Here is an 11,033-nt window from a genome sequence, read left to right on the forward strand (position 1 = left end):
GCTAGCAACTGCGGCCGGTACGTACGCTCAGTGCGTTTCCGCAGATTGAGCGTACGACCGCGCCTCACCAAGCCACACCACTCACACATATGTGATAACTGATAATAAATGAATATGAAATATATTACTTTTTTTTTAAATTTTTAGTGTTTTAACGTCTTTATTAACTTTTATTTGTGTCTGAAGATACTATTCATATTATGGTATAGTAGAATAAACTCTTCAATATTCAACTTTGAAAGTGGTTAAGAAGGTTAAGTCTAATTTTCAAAATATTTTAGTTTTTTAGTCTTTTGTGCAATTTAGACATTTTTACTTTTATTTTAAAGGTTAGAATAGAACTTACAGTACACATTTTACCACTCTCACCAATGAACATTTTAATCAAAAAACCGATAAATTCAGTCCTTAGCAAATAAATAATATAGTCACAACTCACAAGAGTTGTACGAATAAAACATAATATTCTGGGTTAAGAGTTTAGGATATATTTTATGCTTAATTCGCTTAACTCAACCATCCACTTTAATTGGTAGATTGATATGTGTCGATTAACAATTAATATAATGATAGCCATAACCTTTGCAGATATCTTTGAAAATGAAACGCAGGGGCGAGTATGGCTTTGATCAAGTTTCTTTTTGGTCATTAATCACTGTTGGCTTAAAAAAAAAAAAAAAATGATATTAACGCTTGGTTGGTTTTTATCAGCATACACGCAGGGTTCTATTCATAATATATACAACCAAAAGTATACTTTTAAAGTTATAGAAATTATTTAACTCTTAAAGACTTAAAGAAACATGTAACATTTCAGATACACAAGAAATATTGATAAAATACATTATTTGAAATATTGGTGACTATAATGTAGGTAACTATGGTAATGATATATATATATTAATTTATGTAAAAGGACTATAACAAGTGAAACACTGTAAGCAGAATATCAAAAACCAATTAGGGGTTAATGGATTATTTTAACTTCAAAAATAGTCTATCAGCGATTAGACCAAAAATAATTTTGATAAGTTCATAGGTACTGTACACTCAATAATTATAGGATTATATGTATCCGTTTCTTTTCTAAAAACAATAATGACAGTTATTATAACAACCAATAATCAACATCTATCAAACTGTCAATTATACCATGGATGTGCGAGTTGAGGGGAATATTCAAAAGTAAAACATATTCTAAACTACAATATTTTATATTTTATTTAGGTAACTCGTATAACTTTATTATTTTTATATTATTAGCTATGTAGGTATTTAGTTTAATAAATTAAAACATCTAATGGTTGTGTAGTATAGGGATGAGATGTGTAAGTAGGACAGAAGTCGGGCATTCTTGGATATAGTAGCGGTATTTTATAAATTATAATATATATATAATATTATATTGTCCATATTATTTTGATTTTACCGCTCAACGTATGTGGATTAAAAGGTAAACGGGTAATAATAATAATGGTATGCAATTAATGATGGTCAGTGATAAATGTTTAATTAAACAAAAATATATAACATTTTAATAATAACAAAATCATACATCCTTATAACATGGATTAATAAAATAAAATCACCAGAAGTGGACAGCTTACTACAGAAATTTAAATCGTATTAAACATACTATGTACGGAAAATTAGAAATTCCCAATCGAAATCCGTAGAAAATATGAGGTCACAATAACTAGATTCAGAATCTACCACACTAAAATTTCCCACAGCTTCCTAATGGCGAAGGAAGAACCTCCAATGTGCCCATGATGCGGTGTCCAAGTCACCATCAGTCACATCCTCGCCGAACGCCGAACATACTACAATATTCGAAAAAGCCACAACTTTCCCGAATCACTAGCAGAAATACTAAGCAATAGCCCTCAACCCATAGCCAATATCATCCACTCGATTATAGCCACCAAGCCACCGACCTTCAAACCAAAACGTAATTAACACAAATATTGAAATATGCAATTAATTATCTTTGCTTTAAGTCATTGGCCCAAGTATAGGTATATACAATTTAAAAAAATAATAATAATATAATATATACGGTATATGTTTTTTTTTGGGGGGGGGGGGGGGGGAGGGGGAAGAAATTGTGAAAAATGGACCAACTGTTCTCAAGTAGACATAAAAACGAATTCAAATCAGTTTTAAGAAGTATTATCGGCTTATCGCATTACTAGGTCGATCAGTATGATAGCAGACAATTTCATAGGTAATTTTGGCAAAAATAACTGTCCGTCGCCGATCTCTTTAATAACAAAGTAGATGGCGAAAAATTACAACTCTGCAATAATTTAACCATTTACAATTTTTATTCAATTGTGTAAAATTATATTTTGTATTTTTTTTCCTGTATTTATTTATATTATTCAAGCTCAATAATTGATGCTGTGTCAAAAATGAATATATTAAATAAGTTTCGAAACTATTTATAACTCTTTCAAATTTAAATTAATAATCGTGTTAAATGTTTATGATGAAGTTTGCCTCCTTTACAAACAATCAAAAATTGTACAATGTTTACGTAACATAAAAAAAATTCCAAGATTAGGTTCCTAAAAATTATATTATTCGCAAAATGTCATGTTTTTAAAGTTAATTTTAAGTACTCATTCCATCGGGTGCTTGGAAGTAAAAATTGTTGGTTCTGAAATTAAATGTTTGGACGAAAAATCATAGTAATGGGTATATTGAAATATTGTAATAATTTGTAAGATAATGTATTTTATTTATTTAGTATCGACTATGGATAAGTAATGGAAGAGATTCCCATTGAATGTTTTAAAAAGTTATTAAAAAAGATTAAATTAATTGCTCTCATTTCCTTCATTCAAAATAAAGATAACAGTATGGAATTATTTTTTATATTATTCAAAAAATTCAAACTAACCAATTATTAATAAAAAGTATAGCCGAGTTATAATTAAGTAAAAACAGTAAATTATTACCAGATAACTATTTTCATCTTTCTGCGGTGACTAAATATACCTACATTTGAATTCTTTAATTAAGAGTTATGATTATATTTTCGTATAACATTAAATCGCATACAATATATGTACATGAAGTTAGCCCTCCCACTTTGTCCGATCGACTTCAAAATACCACCAAATAATTGCAAATCGAGTTTCGCTAATTGCAAATCATCATAATTTGCAATTATTTGGCAGTATTTTGGTGTCGATCGGACAAAGTGGGGAGCTGGCTAAAAAATTGAAAATTTCGTAAAAAATATAAAAAAACGATTTGCAATTAGGGCAACTCGATTTGCAATTATTTGCGATTAATTTGCAATTATTTGGCAGATTTTGGTGTCGATCGGACAAAGTGGGGGGGGGGGGGCTGGCTAAAAAATTGTGATTATTTGGCAGTATTTTGGTGTCGATCGGACAAAGTGGTGGGGGGGGGCTAAATGAAGTTGGCCCCCCAATTTTGAATTTGAGTTCACTCAATACTGGATGATTTGCAATTAGCGAAACTCGATTTGCAATTATTTACAATTATCTGGTGGTATTTTGAAGTCGATCGGACAAAGGGGGGAGGCAACTTCACGTACATGTACAATATGATGGATCTAGCGAATATAATTTTCTAAATGCGTACTTCCTGCGGCATTACAATGGACAAAAAAGATATCGTTTCGCACGTCATAAAACTCAATAATATTTCAAAAATATATTACCGACTGTCGGTCAAGATGACTTAAAATCAAATGACATGGCATTCGCGCTTGTATGTTTGCCCAAGTGCAGTGTACACATTACACGCATATGGCACGTCATATAATTATTATATAGTATGACTACTGTCCGCGTGATGCGATGGCGCGAGCGGTTAATTAACACTGTTATCTCCACACGTTACGATCGGAGCTGTTTGCGAGCCGCTTTAACTCATAACCCGCAACGGAAAATTGTTTTGTGTTTTGTCCATTTCTTTTAATACCGACAACGTGCAGCGATTTGCAGATACCGCATCTGCAGCCAAATGACAACTGCAGTCGCAGCCCGCAGGCCAACTTTGGCACGATTTCCATATAGGTACAGACCGTCGCAAATCGCGGAATAGCTAAATATATTATAATATGGTAAAAAAGATAAAAAAAAAACATTAAAAATACGTAAAAACATATTTGAAAATAATAAAATAAATTCCAAAATATTCAAAATGAACAAGCTATTTTTTTTTTTTTTAAATCTGCTTAGCTTGTTAACTATTTGCAGTACCTATTTATAATATTGGATGGTGCTTATGGTTTGAAAACTACTGCAGTGCTCTATATTGCCCACTTATTTGTTAGCCTATAGTCTCATCTGAGGGTGTGGGGCTCACATGATTAAAGCTGTAATCGATATAAAGTACCTATATAGGTACACTCTGCGTTTTTTCCCATTTTCACCGCAGAATGACACAACCTGTGCAAACTGATTTGACTAGGTCTGAGATTCTTGCGGACAATTTTATTTTAGAAATGGTTTTATACATGGATCGTCCAATATTTTGGAGTTTGGATTTGGAATATGTCGGAATAAAAGTACTTTAGCGATTCCGGAATTTTGCTAACCACCCTCTTATCTCAATTATTAGAATAAATTTGATTTAGATTTAAATCTATTTAACAAGGCTATAACTTAATGAATCCACTACACATTTTTGTAAGTTGCAATTGGTTTTTTTTTTTTTTTAATTGATGATCTTTGTTTCTTGTGGTTTATTCCATTGTACAGAGTGCATTATCAATTAACTATGTAGAAATTGAAGTAGCTTAATATTTTAAACCAAGACATCCTATTATTTTAATTTCAAATGTCACATTTTAAAACATTTGTAAAACTTTCTATGTAAATAACTCATTTATATTCAAAAATTATACTTATAAAAATACAATAATAATAAGCCAATTATTAACAATATGTATTGAGAGAACTTTTAGCCAAGAGAAATGATATATTTGGTAATTTTACATTACTAAACAAATATATATTGGTACAGTAAAGTTGGTAGCATATCTATAATGGCACATAAATACCTTACACAGTTACACCGACCTAAAACAATAGTTACAAAGGATAATCTTGATGCAGTAGAGTCACGGTATATTTGAAAAAAAAAACTACAAAAACTACTTAATATTTATAATGTGTCAAAAGATTAAATAAGCATAGGTGCATAAACATAGTATTTATACATTATACATATTAATTTCTACAGAGTGCTATAATATGTATTTTAAATTATAAACAGAAGTAACAACTTAAGTGATATAGGTATACTATAGTACTATAGTACTATACACACAATATCTAAACTGTAATATGTGCTATTTTTGCTATTAGGAGAGAACAATGAAGAATAAAATCATTGATGTTTTTTACTTATTTTCATAACTCGTATTGGTACGTCGCACCTACATCGTAAACAAACACGTCGAAGATATAATACTATTAGTATACATTTATAAAATGTGCATGTATAGTTACTATAAAATTTTGTCGCAAATCAGAATAACGGCATCAATGATGCCACATCATAAAATATAGAAGTTGTAAAAAGTGCACTCTTATAATCAGATTCTATACTAGGGGTCCAATTATGTTTGTTATAGAAGTGCTCACGATGTTCAATTAGTTCTTAGATGACATCAATATTTGCTTCTCATAAAAAAAATGTCTAATATATTCGGAAGACTGTAGAACAAATAATATGGTTCTAATTATTTTCGGAAGTCATGTTTGGTGTATAAAATTTGTTTTTGACTTATATGGTGGTCGTGCGTAATATTACGTACCAAAAAATAACAAAATATATTTAACTTAATTTTATAAATTATCTTGTGTATACATTACGGTGAGATGGACGTTTTCGAGACTTATTTGTTATCACATCATACATAGCATTAGTCTAAATCCAGTCCGACGAGAGGTACACCGTAATATTATGTTATATATTTATGTAAAAACCAAAATCGCGGACATGGGAACCAGCACTTGCTAGTAGGTATAATATACATATATATATATATATATGTATGTATGTAATGTATGGTAAATAATACGCGCCCGCGCATATTTCTGTGTATAAAAATCGTATATAATATGCTCGTGTGCGTATATGTTTTTGTAAATATATGTATGTTCCATATATGGAACGGGCTGGAACCCGATTGAGCACAGTTTACCTTTTTCATTACCCTATTGAGCATAGATACAATTAAACAATAGAAATCCAAAATATAACACGATTGAGCATAGAAATACGTACAACGTTGCCATTTCACACAGAAAAATAAAAATTTAAAAAAAAAATTGAAATTTTTACAGGAATTATTTTATAATAATGATCAAGCTATTAATTAGTGTATAAAAATATAAAATTAAATTATTTTACAAATATATACAATATACATAATTTATGTCCAATACAGATTAGTCTTAAAGTTAATAATAAAATAATAATTACATAATATAATAAACAATAGTTCATTTTTTTATAAATATATATAATATAATTCAAGTCCTATACGGATTAGTCTAAAAGTTAATTTACCTATTGATGTAATAAATTGAGTATAATTTTTTTTTAAATAAAAGTGTGTGTAAAAAAACGTTAATAATAAAATAATAAATAAAAGTTCATTTGTTCTATAAATATATATATATAATTCATCTCCTATACAAAAAAAAGTTAAAGTTAAAAGTCTTAAAGTTAATTTATATATTTAATTTGAATATTTTTATTATGCTATACAATATGTATTATGTGTCAACGTTTTAAAGTGGTATCCCTAAATACTTATTTCCCACTTTTAATAAATATTTTAGTAAATCTTTAGAACATTTATTTCTTAAATATTCATCGTAAGCCATTATAGTTGCATTAATTTTTTGCATTTCAATAAAACTCATACTTTTATAACTGTCGGTTTCAATTGACCGAATTTTTGTCATCGTTTCAGCTTGCGTTTCTTGTAAAACTATAATTACCAAGTGTATGTGTGGGTGAGACTTATAAAATTGTGAATTGTAAGTTCTATGAAAACTTTCAACAGCGTTTGTTGTTCTAAAAAAAAACATTTCATAGAAATTAAATTGACATTTTTTTTATATTTAATAATTAGACTTTGGATGATCTACCTTGGATCAAACATAGGTTCTTTAGCCCATATATTTGGGGGAAATGAAGATTCATCATCTATATAATTATTGAAAACATAATCGCTAAATTCTGAGCAGACTTCATCATTTGGGCAGACACTCATGAGTTCGACGAATGCATCGGCTACTTCATGACTAGGAAGAAAAGCTAATCCAAAAAAACTCTTAAGCCAATTTCCTAGTTCGTCGTTTTCTTTTTTATAGGCTATTCTGAGAATAGAATCGCTGTTTATCTATAATAATAATTAAGAATACAATTAATATATAATTTTTTGATTTGAAATTATTTTGTTCTTACTTTTCGCCACCATGATTGTCCTAAATGAAACCGACAAGCTATTAATTGTACATTTTCAAAAACTTCATACGCGGCTTGGTGGGCTGCCTTTTCAAAGTCAACGTGTAATTTTTTTAATATGAACTGACTTCCTGTATATTCTACACATACGTTTTGTAGGAATATCCACATTTTTTTATATGTATCTTTTGATTTTTTAAATAAAAAAAAATAAACCAATGGCAAATAATAGCCATTTTTATATCCATGAATAGAATATAGTTGTTCAAAATATTTGGGTGCATTATTAAATGTACCATCGGCGAAAAAATCAATACAATCATGCTTAATCATAAATTTTAGGTTGAAATCACAAGTAATACATACAAAACTATTGTCTTCGGGAATATGTATGAATGGTTGTCCACGAAACTTAAAATCATCTTGAGTTTTCATTAAATTCAACTGTAAAAAAACGTCTTCCGGTGACTTAGGCAATTTGGAAAGTACTTTTATTCGTCTATCGTACATAGCTTTACGAACCGTTTTTAAATCTTTATGAACAATTGAAGATTGTTCTAAATTATTTAAAAGTTCACTTCTGATCAACTTTAAAGGTTGAGTTGATAGTGACTCTTCAGCACGTCTTTTACAATTTTCACGTAATACTTGCCTTTCTAATTTATTAGGTGAATTTCCTACATGATTATGTTGTCCACTTGATTTAATAACGATATTTTTATCTGGCCCAGAATAAATCATAGCTGTACAATTATTTTTTGTGCACCGCCATTTTAATAACTCGCCTTTTTTAATTAATCCAATAAATCTGTACTTAAAAGCACCAACATTGGCTAATTCTTTTCCTCTCTCGGATAAAATAACTTTTATTTCACTAATGTCCATCGCGTTCTATGTATATAAAAAAAGTTATCTAAAACAAAACGGTGTAACGTACTAACGCGTAACGACGAACGACACTAACCACTAACGCCTGATAATATTGAGTCTAAGTTACTTATATTTTGCCATTTTGGCAATACAAAAGCCCACTTCTATATGACTATATTATATTATGTAGATAACAAATAATATCCAATCTTACAGTCGTACAGATAATCTTAATTGGCGTAATCGACAATGCATGAGTGTACCTATTTTGATTTTACGATTACGTCGATCCTAATTTCCTACACGACTCGTATATTATTTATCGATTAAACTCGTGCCGCTTTTCAAAATATGGGAAACCACGATTGAAAATAATCACCACGACTAGTAAAGCACACAGATTGACAAATATTTCCATTTCATAGTACTAGTATTTCAAAATACGCGTGTAGTCTAGCTGGTTGTAGTCGGACAAAAAAATTGGCAACGTTGCATTTATTTGACTGTGCTCAATCGGGTTGTTAAAAAATATGGACCGTGCTCAATCGGGTTTTTTCAAAATAGGGACTGTGCTCAATCGTGTTTCACCGATGGAACGAATGCGATGTGCGTGTGCGCGTAAAAAAAAAAGGGTCGAAGGGAAAAATATCCCGAGAAGAGAAAGAAAAAAAAAATAGAGAGAAAAAGTGAAAGAACGAAACGAACGAAAAGCCCGAACGATTTGTCCGGGAGAGCGAGGTGAAATGGACCGTGAACCTTATACTAGCGGCGGCGGGCTGATTCCGGCGGGACCCTCGACAATCAAAAGCTGCATGATTTATCTGCAGCCCTTTTCAATTGCAACGGCGGCCGGTAAGAACACACACACATACACACATCTCACACACAATTGTATATATATATAAGATAATATGTGTGTATATACTGTGATGTGTAGTCTCGGTCTCACCCCACCCCGAACCCGATCCACCGGCAAAGAATCGCCGCGGAGAGCTGTCCGTTCCAACGGGTCTTTCTGCATGTCTTCATCTCGGCCACTTTTGTTTATCTTCCGCACCCCCAACACTGCCACCGTCCGCTCGTCGCGGCAGTCGGTCGTCGCCACCCTAGCCCGGCCGGCCGTCTCTGTCACACTCGTGCGACCGGCCGTCTTCGTCTTTGCCAACTTTCCCTCCACCACGCACCACTCTGCCACCCTTCCAACACCGCCGTTCGCTTTTTCGTCGTATCCTGCACCGCTGCCAGCACGCGATGGGCAATCAATTGCACGCGCAGCGCGGCCGTCGCGGATTACGACGACGAACCACCTCCCTCCCACAGCCAGCTCATCCACACGCGCCCCGCGAAAGGTCAACCGTACTGATTAACTATATACTACCACACAGTTTGTGACCGGTGGTGGGGAGGGCGGGTGGACTATAGTTACTAGTGGCGGAGTGAGCTGTATAGGGGTGAGGGCACGATGATCGGAAGCGGTTCTTCCCCCGTTTTCTTGCATATACATATAGGTACCATATATATATATATTGTGCGTGCGAGCACGTTGTTTGACAAGTATCGGGTATATCTGCGATCGGCGGCGGTGTTATCCCCGTTATTAAATCTTCCGCAAAAACGATAGCGCCCACGTATGGTCGGCAAAAAAAAAACTAAGGAGGGTAAAACAAAAAAAATAATCTAAAGGTTGCTATTATTAGATTATTGTCCGGTCGCAGATATTCCCTCCGTTTATCATACGATATATTATATACTATATGATGGGTATACGCGGTATACCGCACTTTTCCTGAGGCGTAATCCACGACTTAAGCTCACAAACGCTTATGCTACAAACACATACACACACAGACTGCTGTTTTCGTTTTAGGGTTATATATGTGGCATTAAACCAGGGCACCCATCTATATACAATTATTTATTTTTTAAATTGTTGTGATTACGTTTCGGGATTTCTCGGGGTAACGAAGCAGGATGATTTAGGCCAAGTGGCTAAATATTATGGTAAATTTGGCTCTTACTTCTGCACTAAGTACTTAAAATAGACTTCACTATATATATTGTTGCGGAGTGGACTGTAAGCTTTCGTTGGTTACTTCGGATTTTCAGGTTTATTATAGATACTAATGTTAAAATAATTAATTAGACGCAATTGAAACTAAAATAATTTAAATACGTTTATTTTGAATCATGAGCCAACATGTCACGCTCGTTACTTTTCGACGACTAACTCGATACAATATTGTATAATATACAAATCAACGATAAAACCGTCGGCCTCACTGGCCGGTAACAATAATGTCATTACTTTAATGTTATCGATATTAGATAATATTTGCACCAATACGCGATGTACCTATATATTTTCCGTTAAACACCAAACTGAATGAAAGAAAATAATAGGTAGGTGTAATGTGTAATATGGATTTGAGGATTTATGTCCCCGAACTGGAACTTTGAGTTATTGCAAGGGTGATAAAATGCAAACAATATAAACTGTTATGACCTTTTTTTTAAATATTATAATGTTTATTGCACTTTACAAAACGTAAAGTTAATAACGGGGAAAAAAAGTTTCACGAAAAAGAGAATATTTTCATTTTTTATTAAATTCACATATTTTTACCGTAATTAAAAATCTTCTATTTTTTCTTTTATTTTAGTCGAAAACGATATCGACATCGATTTTTATGCTGATC

The 11,033-nt window shown here is 32.0% G+C and overlaps 1 protein-coding gene across 1 annotated transcript; it reads right to left on the bottom strand.

Annotated features, from left to right (window-relative positions):
- Nucleotides 1-6,172: 6,172 nt before the first annotated feature.
- LOC149058111 (uncharacterized) lies at nt 6,173-8,921 on the bottom strand. Its single transcript, XM_089220884.1, has 3 exons — nt 7,468-8,921; nt 7,149-7,402; nt 6,173-7,074 (listed from the first exon to the last, which is right to left on the bottom strand). Exons 1-3 carry the CDS (start codon nt 8,350-8,352, stop codon nt 6,786-6,788), a joined length of 1,428 nt encoding a protein of 475 aa, XP_089077010.1. The 5' UTR covers nt 8,353-8,921; the 3' UTR covers nt 6,173-6,785.
- Nucleotides 8,922-11,033: the final 2,112 nt, after the last annotated feature.

Source organism: Diuraphis noxia, unplaced genomic scaffold (genome assembly GCF_037042655.1).
Source record: "Diuraphis noxia isolate RWA-SAM2 unplaced genomic scaffold, SU_Dnox_SAM2 contig0002, whole genome shotgun sequence".
NCBI classification, from domain to species: domain Eukaryota; kingdom Metazoa; phylum Arthropoda; class Insecta; order Hemiptera; family Aphididae; genus Diuraphis; species Diuraphis noxia.

Excerpts from the sequence above, each read along its gene's own strand:
- LOC149058111 (XM_089220884.1), bottom strand. The coding sequence starts at position 8,352 with ATGGACATTAGTGAAATAAAAGTTATTTTATCCGAGAGAGGAAAAGAA. Across the intron at positions 7,403-7,467 it reads GACAATCATGGTGGCGAAAA|ATAAACAGCGATTCTATTCT; the intron begins GTAAGAACAAAA and ends TTATTATTATAG. Across the intron at positions 7,075-7,148 it reads GAACCTATGTTTGATCCAAG|AACAACAAACGCTGTTGAAA; the intron begins GTAGATCATCCA and ends GTTTTTTTTTAG.